The sequence below is a fragment of the Ylistrum balloti genome, unplaced genomic scaffold (assembly GCF_031769215.1).
Source record: "Ylistrum balloti isolate Yb309-2 unplaced genomic scaffold, AGI_CSIRO_Ybal_v1 Utg369894, whole genome shotgun sequence".
NCBI lineage: Eukaryota > Metazoa > Mollusca > Bivalvia > Pectinida > Pectinidae > Ylistrum > Ylistrum balloti.
Genome location: NW_026782025.1, coordinates 778,453 through 795,171, shown reverse-complemented (window position 1 = coordinate 795,171; position 16,719 = coordinate 778,453). Strand labels below are relative to the sequence as shown.

Sequence of the window (16,719 nt, the reverse complement as noted above, 5' to 3'; positions counted from 1 at the left end):
TGTATACAATGAAATAGGCCTCGGTTGCTTATTTCATTTTGACAACGTTTGATTGCAAATATTGCCGTTTTTGGCTTTAGACGAGATCGATGTTGTATCTCAAGGTGTAAGTTATAGGCTTACAATTCACGTCGGTCTCGGCGGCTTGACGTGCGTCCATATACAATGGACATGACCAATATATATGACTTCCAGACATTCAGGAAATAGAACGACGACGGTACTCAGATTGGCGGATATCAAAATGGCACCCGTGATAGATGTGGTGATCCCGTTGTAACGTACAACGTTACTAACCGCCCTCATTATCTCGTCAGTGTTTTAATCATAGACCGGACATTCGCCAACGGTCAACAACTCAAATCCAATATAAGAAAAACCGGTCTTCACTTGAGACACATAACACTAGTCGGGAACCATTCTGATCGATAGGGCAGCCTATTTTTTATTAATCATTTACGTTATCAACATTTTATTGTATATCTGATGGAAAATAAAAAGAGATTGAAGCAGGCTAAATTGTGTGAGAGTGCTGATGATAAAATGTGAGCTAAGGTTACTGTTAGCAGCTGATTAATGGTAAATATATATATGTAGCAGTGGATGTCGTAAATCGCAAATCGCCCAGACAATGATAAATGTTCTTTCAATTGAACGTGCTAGGCGCCTCAAGTAGTACAAATAGTCAACAAGCACATTTAAATTAGTTTAAAACCTGGTGAATTTATCGGTCTGAAACTATAACAGAGGAAAATCACAACCTGCTCCTCGATCACATGGTTTCTGCAAGCTCTGTGATGCCTCATTATAAACCACGGCTTTATCAGTTACCGTACTATTTAGCTTCTTCAAAATTACTAACTATTTCGAAATCCCCGAACTCTCTATATAAAACAACGATATGTTTCTACTGCTGATATAGAAAAGCAGTAAACATCTGATTGGCGAGTAACTTATCAAGACGTATATTGAAATATGGATTCACTTCTCTCCAATGTGTCTAGCTTTCCTTAATCATTTAAAAATACATGATTGCACGAAGTTCGACAAGGTCGCCACAGCAATAATCTAGAATTGCTTTGGCATCTGTTATGTAATATTGTATAACTGTCGGCCTGGGATATTACATCTATACCGTACCAACAATCCGCAAATGACGGCCAGTTAATTCATATCGTATGCAGACCGTGCACGAACACGTGAAAGTATGGCGGCATAATGGGATCACACCTTTTTCTGTCTACACCACACGATGTAGTGTATAGACTTCCTACTGCATTGTCTGTGAAGAACTCATCACTTCTGTTCGTCATCTGTTCAAATTTCTAATGTAAAAACCTATGAATGCCATCACTGATACCAGCGGCTCAGTCGCTGTTGAGCGGGTGTGGAGAAGTGGGAGCAGGTGCGAAGCCTTGTAACAAATTTCAAACTTATCACGTGACTTAACAAAAATATGTTACATAAGTTACTTCCTAAATGATGTTTACATTCTATTCCAAGACGGTAAAAACGAGACACCAATGTTGTCCACAGCCCTGTTCAACGTCAAATGTCAGTCGTGTCCCATCACTAGACAGCCGTGTACCATCACTAGACAGCCGTGTACCATCACTTGACAGTCGTGTCCCATCACTAGACAGCCGTATACCATCACTTGACAGTCGTGTCCCATCACTAGACAGCCGTATACCATCACTTGACAGTCGTGTCCCATCACTTGACATTCATGTCCTTCCTCACTTGACAGTCGTGTCCCTCATCACGTGACAGTCGTGTCCCTCATCACGTGACAGTCGTGTCCCTCCTCACTTGACAGTCGTGTCCCTCATCACGTGACAGCCGTGTCCCTCATCACGTGACAGTCGTGTCCCTCATCACGTGACAGTCGTGTCCCATCACTTGACAGTCGTGTCCCATAACTAGACAGCCGTGTACCATCACTTGACAGTCGTGTCCCTCCTCACTTGACAGTCGTGTCCCTCCTCACTTGACAGTCGTGTCCCTCATCACTTGACAGTCGTGTCCCTCCTCACTTGACAGTCGTGTCCCTCATCACTTGACAATCGTGTCCCTCATCACTTGACAGTCGTGTTCCTATGCCGATAGTCTTGTTCCTCCTCACTTGACAGTCGTGTCCCTCATCACTTGACAGTCGTGTCCCTCATCACGTGACAGTCGTGTCCCTCCTCCCTCGACAGTCGTGTCCCTCATCGCTTGAAAGTCGTGTTCCTATGCCGATAGTCTTGTTCCTCCTCACTTGACAGTCGTGTCGCTCATCACTTGACAGTAGTGTCCCTCATCACGTGACAGTCGTGTCCTTCCTCACTTGACAGTCGTGTCCCTCCTCACTAGACAGTCGTGTCCCTCATCACTACACAATCGTGTCCCTCATCACTTGACAGTCGTGTCCCTCCTCACGTGACAGTCATGTCCTTCCTCGCTTGACAGTCGTGTCCCTCATCACTTGACAGTCGTGTCCTTCACCACTTGACAGTCGTGTTCCAATGCCGATAGTCGTGTCCCTCATCACTTAACAGTCGTGTCCCTCATCACTTGAAAGTCGTGTCCCATCACGTGACAGTCGTGTCCCTCCTCACTTTACAGTCGTGTCCCATCACGTGACAGGCATGTCCTTCCTCACTTGACAGTCATGTCCCTCGTCACTTGACAGTCGTGTTCTTCATCACGTGACAGCCGTGTCCCTCGTCACTAGACAATCGTGTCCCTCGTCACTAGACAATCGTTTCCCTCGTCACTTGACAGTCGTGTCCTTCCTCACTTGACAGTCGTGTCCCTCATCACTTGAAAGTCGTGTCCCATCACGTGACAGTCGTGTCCCTCCTCACTTTACAGTCGTGTCCCTTCTCACTTGACAGTCGTGTCCCATCACGTGACAGGCATGTCCTTCCTCACTTGACAGTCATGTCCCTCGTCACTTGACAGTCGTGTTCTTCATCACGTGACAGCCGTGTCCCTCGTCACTAGACAATCGTGTCCCTCGTCACTAGACAATCGTTTCCCTCGTCACTTGACAGTCGTGTCCTTCCTCAAGTGACGGTCGTGTCTCTCGTCAAATGTCAGTGGTGTCCCATCACTAGACTCGTCAGGCAAAGACGGCAACGAAACAAGACAAGCGTACACTATATGTAGTTCTGGTTCACTAAGTACTTCTCGCCCATGATAGAACAGAATTGGTCAACTAAGTATCACTATAAACATTACGTTTATATGGATATGCTTGGAAAATGTTGTTAGTTTCAATGATGTGACTTTTTCAATCGATCAAGGTCTTTTTTCGTGATGAAAAAGCTGATACTTATACCTTATAATTATGAGGAGGAATTCTTTTCCTGGTCCTTGGGGACTTCAGAATTTAAATGTTTTTTGCGTGTTTAGTTCCTGTCATGTCAAAGAAAAGCATCATGGGCAATTTAAAAATGAAGGATCATGGGTAATTTATTTTCAAATTGAATCATCATGGGTAAAGTCAAAATGAAGCAATATGGATATTAGACTTAACTACCTGCCGAAGTATATTTTTGCTCGACTAGATTGCCCTTGTTGGAACTAAGAGAGGCAACCATCTTTGTAAAAATTTTGACAAAAAGTACGTTAATTGATCAATTCAGTCAACAGAGCATTGGAAGGGTTTGCGCCTTAAGATTCCCTGTCACAATGGCAACATGTGTCAGATTAAGTGACGGATTTACAATTAATGAGTAATCGCCATGACAAATGTATTGAAAGCCTTAATATGTAAAGTTTATTTCAAATTTTACAATTATTGACTCGTATAAATACCATTTCAAATAACTCACACATTTTTTAAGTTTTGATCGATGATATTGTACATAACGAACACATCAGCGTCTGCTGAAACAATCTCAATGATCGCGACATGCAATATACAAACCACGGTGAATGTCACGATCATTTAATTCAGACGTTTGAATTTTTCCATTTGAAAACAATTAATTTAATAAGAATACCAGCCAATCAAACTAAAGGCATTAAAAACCATAACACCGAAATATAGCGAAAAGTGGAAAAAGCTACTGTATCATGTTTAAATAAGTTGTAAAATTGAAGCAAAATGTTTAATGTGTTGTCAAAATGAAGCGTCATGTTTAATGTGTTGTCAAACTGGAGCGTCATGTTTAATGTGTTGTCAAACTGGAGCGTCATGTTTAATGTGTTGTCAAAATGAAGCGTCATGTTTAATGTGTTGCCTAAATGAAGCGTCATGTTTAATGTGTTGTCAAACTTGAGCGTCATGTTTAATGGCTTGTCAAACAGGAGCATCATGTTTAATGTGTTGTCAAAATGGAGCGTCATGTTTAATGTGTTGTCAAACTGGAGCGTCATGTTTAATGTGTTGTCAAACAGGAGCATCATGTTTAATGTGTTGTCAAAATGAAGCGTCATGTTTAATGTGTTGTCAAAATGAAGCGTCATGTTTAATGTGTTGTCAAACAGGAGCATCATGTTTAATGTGTTGCCTAAATGAAGCGTCATATTTAATGTGTTGTCAAACTGGAGCGTCATGTTTAATGGGTTGTCAAACAGGAGCATCATGTTTAATGTGTTGTCAAAATGGAGCGTCATGTTTAATGTGTTGTCAAACTGGAGCGTCATGTTTAATGTGTTGTCAAACAGGAGCATCATGTTTAATGTGTTGTCAAAATGAAACGTCATGTTTAGTGTGTTGTCAAACTGGAGCGTCATGTTTAATGTGTTGTCAAACTAGAGCGTCATGTTTAATGTGTTGTCAAAATGAAGCGTCATGTTTAATGTGTTGCCTAAATGAAGCGTCATGTTTATTGTGTTGTCAAACTTGAGCGTCATGTTTAATGGCTTGTCAAACAGGAGCATCATGTTTAATGTGTTGTCAAAATGGAGCGTCATGTTTAATGTGTTGTCAAACTGGAGCGTCATGTTTCATTGGTTGTCAAAATGAATCAGCATGTTTAATGTGTTATCAAAATGAACCATCATGTTAAATGGGTTGTTAAAATGAAGCATCATATTTAATATGTTGTCAAAATGAAGCATCATGTTTAATGCGTTGTAAAAATGAAGCAAAATACGTACGGCACTTTATATAACTACCTGGATGTCCACAATCTGTACATGTGGTTTGTCATACTGCAGAACAATGAAGTATCATTGGTAATTTGTTTTCACCCTGTAAAACCATAGAGGATGATTTACACTTAAAATAACCGCCAGAGGTATTTTGTTGAGAAATTTAAGGAGTAAATAATGATATTTTGTCAATTTGAGCATTAAAGATGATTTATATTTGTAACCTGAAGACCGATAATTTCACAATGCCGTCCTGAAAAAAAGGAGGCTGTAGATATCCAAGGTAGTGGATTTTAGCATCTTAAACAACACAGTTCTAATGACCTTAGAGTTCACGTGTTAACACAACCAATTTGCTAGAAGCAGTCTTTTTAACTTATTGTACAATAAAGTTTCATTTTATTTATAGAACAGATGGCATCGTTATTGAATTACCAGTATTAACCAAATTCTCTAACGTAAGTGTGGGTAAGGCAATGATTGGAAAGTATTCAATTTCAAAGGCCTTCAGGTAGTGTTGGGGATTGGCAGCACGAGTTTACTTCATTTCATCCAGATTTCATCAAAGCGCGCTAGCACACACTGCCATAGCTCGACTGTGTTTATCAACAAACTTTTATACTTAGCAAACCCATATCTCCACATATGTGGAGAGCTCGAAAATGTTTGTAGATTTTATCATAGTTTCTTCTTGCAATAGAGAAAAAAGATCTGTGTTTGATACACTCCTTTTACCTCGGCTTGTTCTATAGAGAGAAAGATGACATTTCACACGAGTATGTGTAAGGGAGGGCGGAGGGTAATTTATGTCATCACACTGGTATACACTAAAATAAAGGATTACTTTTACTGTTCAGATAGCCATAACACGGCAGAATGAGCACAGTATCAAAAGATATTCACATTAGCACGATAGCATACCGTATAACATCAGTGCGAGATCAGACTTCACAAGGATAAAGCTTGTATAAGCACGTTAGCATAATATATTTCGACAATAGCACTGTATCATACCATCATCAAGATAGACCATATAATAATAGCAGTTATTAGCGTTATAACAAACCATAAAAGTATATTAGTGCATTATCATATATAAAGACATCTGCGCGATATCGTATCATATAAAGACATCTGCGCGATATCGTATCATATAAAGACATTTGCGCGATATCGTATCATATAAAGGCATTTGCGCGATATCGTATCATATAAAGACATCTGCGCGATATCGTATCATATAAAGACATCTGCGCGATATCGTATCATATAAAGACATTTGCGCGATATCGTATCATATAAAGACATATGCGCGGTATCGTATTATATAAAGACTTTTGGGCGATATTGTATCATATAATAACATTTGGGCGATATCGTATCATATAAAGGCATTTGCGCGATATCGTATCATATCAAGACATCTGCGCGGTATCGTATCATATAAAGACATCTGCGCGATATCGTGTCATATAAAGACATTTGCGCGATATCGTATCATATAAAGACATATGCGCGGTATCGTATTATATAAAGACTTTTGGGCGATATTGTATCATATAATGACATTTGGGCGATATCGTATCATATAAAGGCATTTGCGCGATATCGTATCATATCAAGACATCTGCGCGGTATCGTATCATATAAAGACATCTGCGCGATATCGTATCATATAAAGATATCAGCGCATTACTATGTATGATTATATTAGCGAGACACTATACAATAAAATGGTATCTTGGCGATACCATACCATATAAGGACATTGGTGCGATAACATACCATATAAGGACATTGGTGCATTATCATTTATAAACATGTATAGACACAGACATTCTCGATATCACGTCATGCAGTGACACTAGAAAGATAGGATACACTACATCAAACAATGACATATCCCCATAGCGACATCATAACAGTACCAGGATAATGGTATTTACGAGATATCATACCATATCCCTAAGTGATGATCTGGTATCAGATCACAAAAAATGTTAAAATATGATCGCGCCCTGAAGTAGCATAATCTGCGGTAGTGTAATAACGATCTAGCCAAACCTGTACACACTGTATCGCACACACTGACGATACACAGATGAGGTATCCATTTAAACGTCTAACACGCCATTTAGTTTTTATGATTTTTAACATTTATGATGCCAGAGAAAGTTAATTATGTTCATGTTGCATGACGAAAGCCTATATATTTTGTTCAATGCGAGATATCCTGCTTCTGCATTGATTATGTGGAGATGATGGAAACGATACACACCGCAATATAACTCCAAGAAGTTCAGCTCCCTGACCACGAATATTACAAACACAACTCAAAGACGTTCAGCTCCCTGACAACGAATATTACAAACACAACTCAAAGACGTTCAGCTCCCTGACAACGAATATTACAAACACAACTCAAACAAGTTCAGCTCCCTGACCTAGAATATTACAAACACAACTCAAAGAAGTTCAACTCCCTGACCACGAATATTACAAACACAACTCAAAGAAGTTCAACTCCCTGACCACGAATATTACACAACTCAAAGAAGTTCAACTCCCTGACCACGAATATTACAAACACAACTCAAAGAGGTTCAGCTCCCTGACCACGAATATTACAAACACAACTCAAAGAGGTTCAGCTCCCTAACCACGAATATTACAAACATAACTCAAAGAAGTTCAACTCCATGACCACGAATATTACAAACACAACTTAAGGAAGTTCAGCTTCCTGACCACGAATATTACAAACACAACTCAAAGAGGTTCAGCTCCCTGACCACGAATATTACAAACACAACTTAAGGAAGTTCAGCTCCCTGACCACGAATATTACAAACACAACTTAAGGAAGTTCAGCTCCCTGACCACGAATATTACAAACACAACTCAAAGAGGTTCAGCTCCCTGACCACGAATATTACAAACACAACTCAAGGAAGTTCAGCTTCCTGACCAAGAATGTTACAAACACAACTCAAGGAAGTTCAGCTCCCTGATCATATGTAACACACAATTTAAGGAAGCATTGCGCATGTTTTAATATAACCAAATTAAGATCACCTCCCTGGCCAAGTATGATACAAACACAAACCAAGGAATTCAAGATTCACGGCCACATGTTACACATAACTCAAGGAAGTTCGACTCCTTTACTGCACATGTGCAATCCATGTACAGGCTAAGTACAATGTATCTATAGTCTGATCACGTGAGACAACCCGTCTATAGGCTGATCACGTGAGACAACCCATCTATAGGCTGATCACGTGAGACAACCCATCTATAGGCTGATCACGTGAGACAACCCATCTATAGGCTGATCACGTGAGACAACCCATCTATAGTCTGATCAGGTGAGACAATCCATATATAGGCTTATCATTTTAGACAACACGTCTATAAGCTGATCACGTGAGAGAACCCATCTATAGGCTGATCACGTGAGCAACCTATCTATAGACTGATCACGTGAGCAACCTATCTATAGGCTGAACACTTTAGACAATCCATCGGTAGGCTGGTCACGTGAGCAACCTATCTATAAACTGATCACGTGAGCAACTTATCTATAGGCTGAACACTTTAGACAATCCATCGGTAGGCTGATCAAGTGAAACAATCCATCTATAGGCTTATCACTTGAACCAATCCATCTACGGCACGTGAGAAAATCCATCTACAAGCTTAGCACGTGAAACAAAGCACATACAGTACATAAGGCATCTAAAACTATAGCACGTGACAGAACACATCTATAGCATGTGACACAACCCCTTCTGGCTGGTACATATCGTGGTCAGACCTTACAGTACGTTCTCGTCCGTCTCGTAGTCACTGTTGTTGGCGTTATAACATTCCGAAATTTTATATACTTATTAGTTCATCTCATGTGCTGTGACGATATATTTAGTCTTTGTCTGTTTGTATCATTAATGTTACGTTTGACATTGAACTTAGATGGCGCTTCATGTGTCATTTTGACATGATTTAATAGTTGAAAAGGAAATTGTAACCGAACTACGACTTAATATTAGATTTTACCTTTGAAAATTCAATTCTGATTTGTTCGGATGGGTCTTTGTGGCTAAAACGTGTGCTGTTGAGATCAATATTTAAGCATTATATTACGATTCTGGTGAAGTTGTCTTTCCCTTGGACAGGTTTGATAATCTTGACAAACTCACCGAAGTCCAGATATTAAGAAAGTATGAATGACGGCGATTTTAGAGGTGTCGTATGTCCGACATGTCGTAGATGTCGCTATATATGTTCATTATTCCATCGGTTTGTAATCTGCTGTAATTTTCGCGGTCAAGGACGTGTTGTAATTTTGGAGGTTATGGACGTACACGTATTCTAGCAGTGAGAGACGTGCCCAACTACTGAGGTTAGGGATGTACTGTAATTTTAGCTGTTAAGGACGTGCCGTACTTTCTTCCAAATAATTCATTTCTTTATTCTGCTAAATACAACGAGCCCTCTATAATACTATACATTAACATAAGTGGAAACGTGTGCACCTAAGACCGTGTACATGTACATCACTTAAGTCGAATGATTCATGAAAAACAAAGAATATTTGCTGGAGAAAACAATGTGCGCTTTATCAGAAGAAATACCATTCCGTCCAAGAACAGAAAAGAAATGAGAAAAGGAAATTTAATTTCTCTGCGATTCTGGTCAATGGCAGTATTATCGGGAACAGAAAAGTCATTATAGACGTAACCAAATACGTTGCCTGAATCAGATGAAATCTCCTCAAACCTAAATCACCAGTTAGGGTTTGAGTTTGTAGTTTTATTTAAACAATTATCAAAGATTCAATCCAAATAAATGATCACTGGGAGATAGCAATGACGAAAGTACGACAACAGTTGTCATAGGAGTGACGAAAGTACGACAACAGTTGTCATAGGAGTGACGAAAGTACGACAACAGTTGTCATAGGAGTGACGAAAGTACGACAACAGTTGTCATAGGAGTGACGAAAGTATGACAACAGTTGACATAGGAGTGACGAAAGTGCAACAGTTGTCATAGGAGTGACGAAAGTACAGCAGTTGTCATAGGAGTGACGAAAGTACGACGACAGTTGTCATAGGAGTGACGAAGGAACAACAACAGTTGTCATATGGGTGACGAAAGTATGACAACAGTTGACATAGGAGTGACGAAAGTGCAACAGTTGTCATAGGAGTGACGAAAGTACAACAGCTGTCATAGGAGTGACGAAAGTATGACAACAGTTGTCACAGGAGTGACGAAAGTAAAACAACACTTGTCAAAGGAGTGACGAAATTACAACAACAGTTGTCATAGGAGTGACGAAAGTACAACAACAGTCATAGTGACGAATATATGACAACAGTTCTCATAGCAGTGACGAAAGTACAACAACAGTTGTCATAGCAGTGACGAAAGTCAATCACTCACGAAAGAACTACAACACTTCAAGGACTGACGAAAATATGATAACATGTTATAGCAGTGACAAAAATACAACAACAATTGTCATAGAAGTGACAAAAGTATGACAACAGTTGTCATAGGAGTGACGAAAGTACGACAACAGTTGTCATAGCAGTGACGAAAATATCACAACAGTTGCGATAGCAAAATAGTAAAAGTTTATCTGCCTTTCCAAAACAATCAACTTTATCTATTCCCGAAATCTCATTAAAGTTTGCATTAGTTTCGAACAGATAGCATCTTGATACACCAGAAAGTATGACGCGGGACCACATATACATTGTTTCCGACTATAGGGTTCTTACGATGGTCCCAGGGTGAAGAAACCAGGACAGGCACGGTGCTCTATCGTGAATGAGAGACATTCTTCGGGTCGATATCGGACTTGGATCTCCGGACATTTGACAGGTCAACTTGAAACAACCTGAATGTGTCCGGTTCCCAGGCCCAGTCCCGGGATTTATCCTGCATTTCGGTAAATGGGAGAGTATTGGTTCTGACAAACAGCCAAGGATTATGCTAATGTGTACATCTATCTTCGGGTTCCTGTTGTAGCAGCAATAATATAAATGAAGCATGGAATCGTCGTACACTTACCAACGTATCCACAGGAGTTAGTACCGGAATCGTCCTAGAGAGGGCAGCAGCTTGGTACTGGCAAAGTTGGCATCATCTCCTACCCATTCACTGTTACCACTGGTACTTATTTATGTATAGTGGAGCTAGTATCCTGAATCCTTCATATAGAACTAAACACCGGCCCGACATGCAGACACCTTCTCATACACACACGCCTCAAGTTGTGTGCTCCTAAACCAAAATTCTCTAGTTCGCGAACAGCTTGCGAGAATGATTGTCTGCTACTATTGAAATCGCGCCCTCTATCGGCGGAGCGGCACGTCTGAGGTGATCACTTGACTAAATCAATACCGCGGTGCTATTTAATTTGCCCACTCAGTTAGTAAAACTCCTCGCTTCCACCACGTGCATCTATTAATAATATAAGTTGCCTCAATAAGACAAAGTGGATATATATCCTTAGGGTTTTCCTCCTCAAACAACAGAGTTGGTACAGCCTTTCATCAGAAAAAATACTAAATTTCATTAGACAAAATTCATGATTTCTTTTAAAACAACAACCTTCAAATCGAAAGACGTGAATCAATCTGTATCATTTAGATACACTAAACGATATCTCGGTAAATGCATAGTAAACGATTCCTCGGTAAATGTATAGTAAACAATTCCTCGGTAAATGCATAGTAAACGATTCCTCGGTAAATGTATAGTAAACGATTCCTCGGTAAATGTATAGTAAACGATTCCTCGGTAAATGTATAGTAAACGATTCCTCGGTAAATGTATAGTAAACGATTCCTCGGTAAATGTATAGTAAACGATTCCTCGGTAAATGTATAGTAAACGATCCCACGGTAAATGTACAGTAAACGATTCCTCGGTAAATGTATAGTAAACGATTCCTCGGTAAATGTACAGTAAACTATTCCTCGGTAAATGTACAGTAAACGATTCCTCGGTAAATGTATAGTAAACGATCCCACGGTAAATGTACAGTAAACGATTCCTCGGTAAATGTATAGTAAACGATCCCACGGTAAATGTATAGTAAACGATCCCACGGTAAATGTATAGTAAACGATTCCTCGGTAAATGTACAGTAAACGATTCCTCGGTAAATGTACAGTAAACAATTCCTCGGTAAATGTACAGTAAACGATTCCTCGGTAAATGTATAGTAAACGATTCCTCGGTATATGTATAGTAAACGATTCCTCGGTAAATGTATAGTAAACGATTCCTCGTTAAATATAACGATTCCTCGGTAAATGTATAGTAAACGATTCCTCGGTAAATGTACAGTAAACAATTCCTCGGTATATGTATAGTAAACGATTCCTCGGTAAATGTACAGTAAACAATTCCTCGGTAAATGTATAGTAAACGATTCCTCGTTAAATATAACGATTCCTCGGTAAATGTATAGTAAACGATTCCTCGGTATATGTATAGTAAACGATTCCTCGGTAAATGTATAGTAAACGATTCCTCGGTAAATGTATAGTAAACGATTCCTCGGTATATGTATAGTAAACAATTCCTCGGTATATGTATAGTAAACGATTCCTCGTTAAATGTACAGTAAACGATTCCTCGGTAAATATATAGTAAACGATTCCTCGGAAAATTTATAGTAAACGATTCCTCGGTAAATGTACAGTAAACGATTCCTCGGTATATGTATAGTAAACAATTCCTCGGTAAATGTATAGTAAACGAATCCTCGGTAAATGTACAGTAAACAATTCCTCGGTATATGTATAGTAAACAATTCCTCGGTATATGTATAGTAAACAATTCCTCGGTATATGTACAGTAAACGATTCCTCGGTATATGTATAGTAAACAATTCCTCGGTATATGTATAGTAAACGATTCCTCGGTATATGTATAGTAAACGATTCCTCGGTAAATGTATAGTAAACGATTCCTCGGTAAATGTATAGTAAACGATTCCTCGGTAAATGTATAGTAAACGATTCCTCGGTAAATGTATAGTAAACAATTCCTCGGTATATGTATAGTAAACGATTCCTCGGTAAATGTGTAGTAAACGATTCCTCGGTAAATGTATAGTAAACGATTCCTCGGTAAATGTATAATAAACGATTCCTCGGTAAATGCATAGTAAACGATTCCTCGGTAAATGTATAGTAAACGATTCCTCGGTAAATGTATAGTAAACGATTCCTCGGTAAATGTATAGTAAACGATTCCTCGGTAAATGCATAGTAAAATATTCCTCGGTATATTTATAGTAAACGATTCCTCGGTAAATGTATAGTAAACGATTCCTCGGTAAATGTATAGTAAACGATTCCTCGGTATATGTATAGTAAACGATTCCTCGGTAAATGTATAGTAAACGATTCCTCGGTAAATGTATAGTAAACGATTCCTCGGTAAATGTATAGTAAACGATTCCTCGGTAAATGTATAGTAAACGATTCCTCGGTAAATGTACAGTAAACGATTCCTCGGTAAATGTATAGTAAAATATTCCTCGGTAAATGTATAGTAAACGATCCCACGGTAAATGTATAGTAAACGATTCCTCGGTAAATGTACAGTAAACGATTCCTCGGTATATGTATAGTAAACGATTCCACGGTAAATGTATAGTAAACGATTCCTCGGTATATGTATAGTAAACGATTCCTCGGTAAATGTAAACGATTCCTCGGTAAATGTACAGTAAACGATTCCTCGGTAAATGTATAGTAAACGATTCCTCGGTAAATGTATAGCAAACGATCCCACGGTAAATGTATAGTAAACAATTCCTCGTTAAATATAACGATTCCTCGGTAAATGTGTAGTAAACAATTCCTCGGTAAATGTATAGTAAAAGATTCCTCAGTAAATATATAGTAAACGATTCCTCGGTAAATGTACAGTAAACGATTCCTCGTTAAATATAACGATTCCTCGGTAAATGTGTAGTAAACGATTCCTCGGTAAATGCATAGTAAACGATTCCTCAGTAAATATATAGTAAACGATTCCTCGGTAAATGTACAGTAAACAATTCCTCGGTAAATGTATAGTGGACGATTCCTCGGTAAATGTAAACGATACCTCGGTAAATGTATAGTAAACGATTCCTCGGTAAATGTATAGTAAACGATTCCTCGGTAAATGTATAGTAAACGATTCCCCGGTATATGTATAGTAAACTATTCCTCGGTAAATGTACAGTAAACGATTCCTCGGTAAATGTGTAGTAAACGATTCCTTGGTAAATGTATAGTAAACGATATCTCGGTAAATGTATAGTAAACGATTCCTCGGTAAATGTATAGTAAACGATTCCTCGGTAAATTTATAGTAAACGATTCCTCGGTAAATGCATAGTAAACGATTCCTCGGTAAATGTGTAGTAAACGATTCCTCGGTAAATGTATAGTAAACGATTCCTCGGAAAATTTATAGCAAACGATTCCTCGGTAAATTTATAGCAAACGATTCCTCGGTAAATATATAGTAAACGATTCCTCGGTAAATGTATAGTAAACGATTTCTCAGTAAACGTATAGTTAACAATTCCACGGTGAATGTTTAAAACTATATTCCTGCTCTTCAATTCTTTTCAAATTTTCACATCTTGAAGCTGATTTTTAAGTATATAATGGCCAAAATTTTTCATTCATAGTTTTTCTTTTCTTTAATTTTTTGACGATGTTCTTGTTTTGATAATGTTATCACTCCTCTGTTTTAGCCTTTAAACTATATTTATAGATATACATATATGCCAAGACATATCTGATAAAAAATAATGTTTCAAGAGGATAAGAAGGTAAGAGTGTATGAAAAAGGTGACACCAAAATACGTAATTGACGCTTGTTATGAAATATGGTCAGTTCATTGAGCATGTGGTCCGATTTTAATATGAAAGATAAAAAATGAAGTGTATACCTTGCATTGACATTTATGGTACTACAAACATGCAAAATTTGAAAGAAATCTGGGTGAGGATGGTTTCTATAGGACATTTACATTATCTGGACCCAAACTCTGTTCACCCCTAATTTTGTAAATCTATTTTTATCCATTGTTAAAAGTAAAGACCCGAACATCAACACAGTTATCTGGAATGATGTATTTTTTTCTTTAAAGTAGGTATCAAACAAAGCTAATACTTCGGTTTTTATCACAGCTTCAACTCGTTTGGTATAGAATGCGCCAGCTTTTTTCAAATGTGGCTGTGGAATCAAATACAATGTACCATTTTTTTTTTGTTTTTGTAAACAATTTTCCGAATTTCCTTTTTGGGCGTGTCTTTTGTTTCGTTTTGATATTAATAGACTCATTCTCAGTGGTAATAAAATCATAGCTGTTTCCAGGTCATGCAAGTACCTGTATCCTTATCCTGCACGAAGGCACGAGAGATGGGCGAACTATGTGATAGTGCTAAATGATGCTGAAACGCATTTTTTTTTTTTCTTAGCAGAAAAGCCATACACTCGCATGTTGTCCTTTGGTAACTTTTTCCCAACTCTTCCACACTTAAATCCTACGGTAAGAGTATCATTTTCCCAACATGATTACACTTTTAATGTCTATGTGCCTACAACAAACGCTTCTGTTCAGTTGAGGCATATTTTAGTAGTACGTAACTCCTGACATCCATTTTTCGAAATTCTCGTCTCACATTCCCATGGCTAACTTTACCTGTCGCTAACTGCGGGCTCTCTCTCTCTCTCTCTCTCCCTCTCTCTCTCTCTCTGTTTCTCTCTCTCTCTCTCTCTCTCTGTCTCTCTGTCTCTGTCTCTGTCTGTCTCTCTGTCTTTCTCTCTCTCTCCCTCTCTCTGTCTCTGTCTCTCTGTCTCTGTCTCTCTGTCTCTCTCTCTGTCTCTCTGTCTGTCTGTCTGTCTGTCTGTCTCTCTCTCTCTCTCTCTCTCTCTCTCTCTCTCTCTCTCTCTCTCTCTCTCTCTCTCTCTCTCTCTCTCTCTCTCTCTCTCTCTCTCTCTCTCTCTCTCTCTCTCTCTGCTTAGATACTTCAATTTTTCTATTACTTGTATTACTTGCATTACTTGTGCTGCCATTGCTAGATAAAGCCTACAACATATATTTTTATTGTATTCAGCAGTGACGGAAAACAGATGTATTTTAACACATTTATATTCGAAAATTCGGAAAATTGTTTAGACTATAGAACTACATCACGGAGTGGAGCAATTATTTTGACGTGCGTTTGAAATGCCAAAGGGTATTTGAGGATAAATAGAATATATGTTCAATGTCTTTAAAAGTAAGCTGTACATTGGCTTGGGACTAAAAACCAAAAGGGTACTGCAAGGGCTCGCCCCTTGTGTCTTTTCTCACCCTCGCCGAAATACATCTAATTTTGGAGACACTGACCATGTATTCTCAATGTAGTTGTCTATCTTACAAACAAATGTTTCCTATATGTTTACGTCACTCTTGACTTCCCTGTCCTCTGAAGGCCTTCAAATACACACTACAGATAGTTCCACGTCCGACCAGCACCTCTTAGGATGACTCTGAATTCGTGCTTGATCTAGTACCTTCATTCTGTTTGAAACAGAATAATCAATTCAAATGCA

General features: G+C 38.7%; 2 protein-coding genes across 2 annotated transcripts in view; both read right to left on the bottom strand.

The window, feature by feature from the left end:
• LOC132546527 (uncharacterized) overlaps positions 1-11,406 on the bottom strand; it is a 44,910-nt gene extending 33,504 nt beyond the window's left edge. Inside the window, exon 1 of the mRNA XM_060210245.1 lies at positions 11,170-11,406. The gene's annotated coding sequence lies outside the window, so the exon portion shown is untranslated. The remainder of the gene's footprint in view (positions 1-11,169) is intronic.
• Positions 11,407-11,530: 124 nt separating this feature from the next.
• Positions 11,531-15,782, bottom strand: LOC132546553 (uncharacterized). Its single transcript, XM_060210270.1, has 4 exons — positions 15,724-15,782; positions 12,973-13,081; positions 12,387-12,489; positions 11,531-11,562 (listed from the first exon to the last, which is right to left on the bottom strand). Exons 1-4 carry the CDS (start codon positions 15,780-15,782, stop codon positions 11,531-11,533), a joined length of 303 nt encoding a protein of 100 aa, XP_060066253.1.
• Positions 15,783-16,719: the final 937 nt, after the last annotated feature.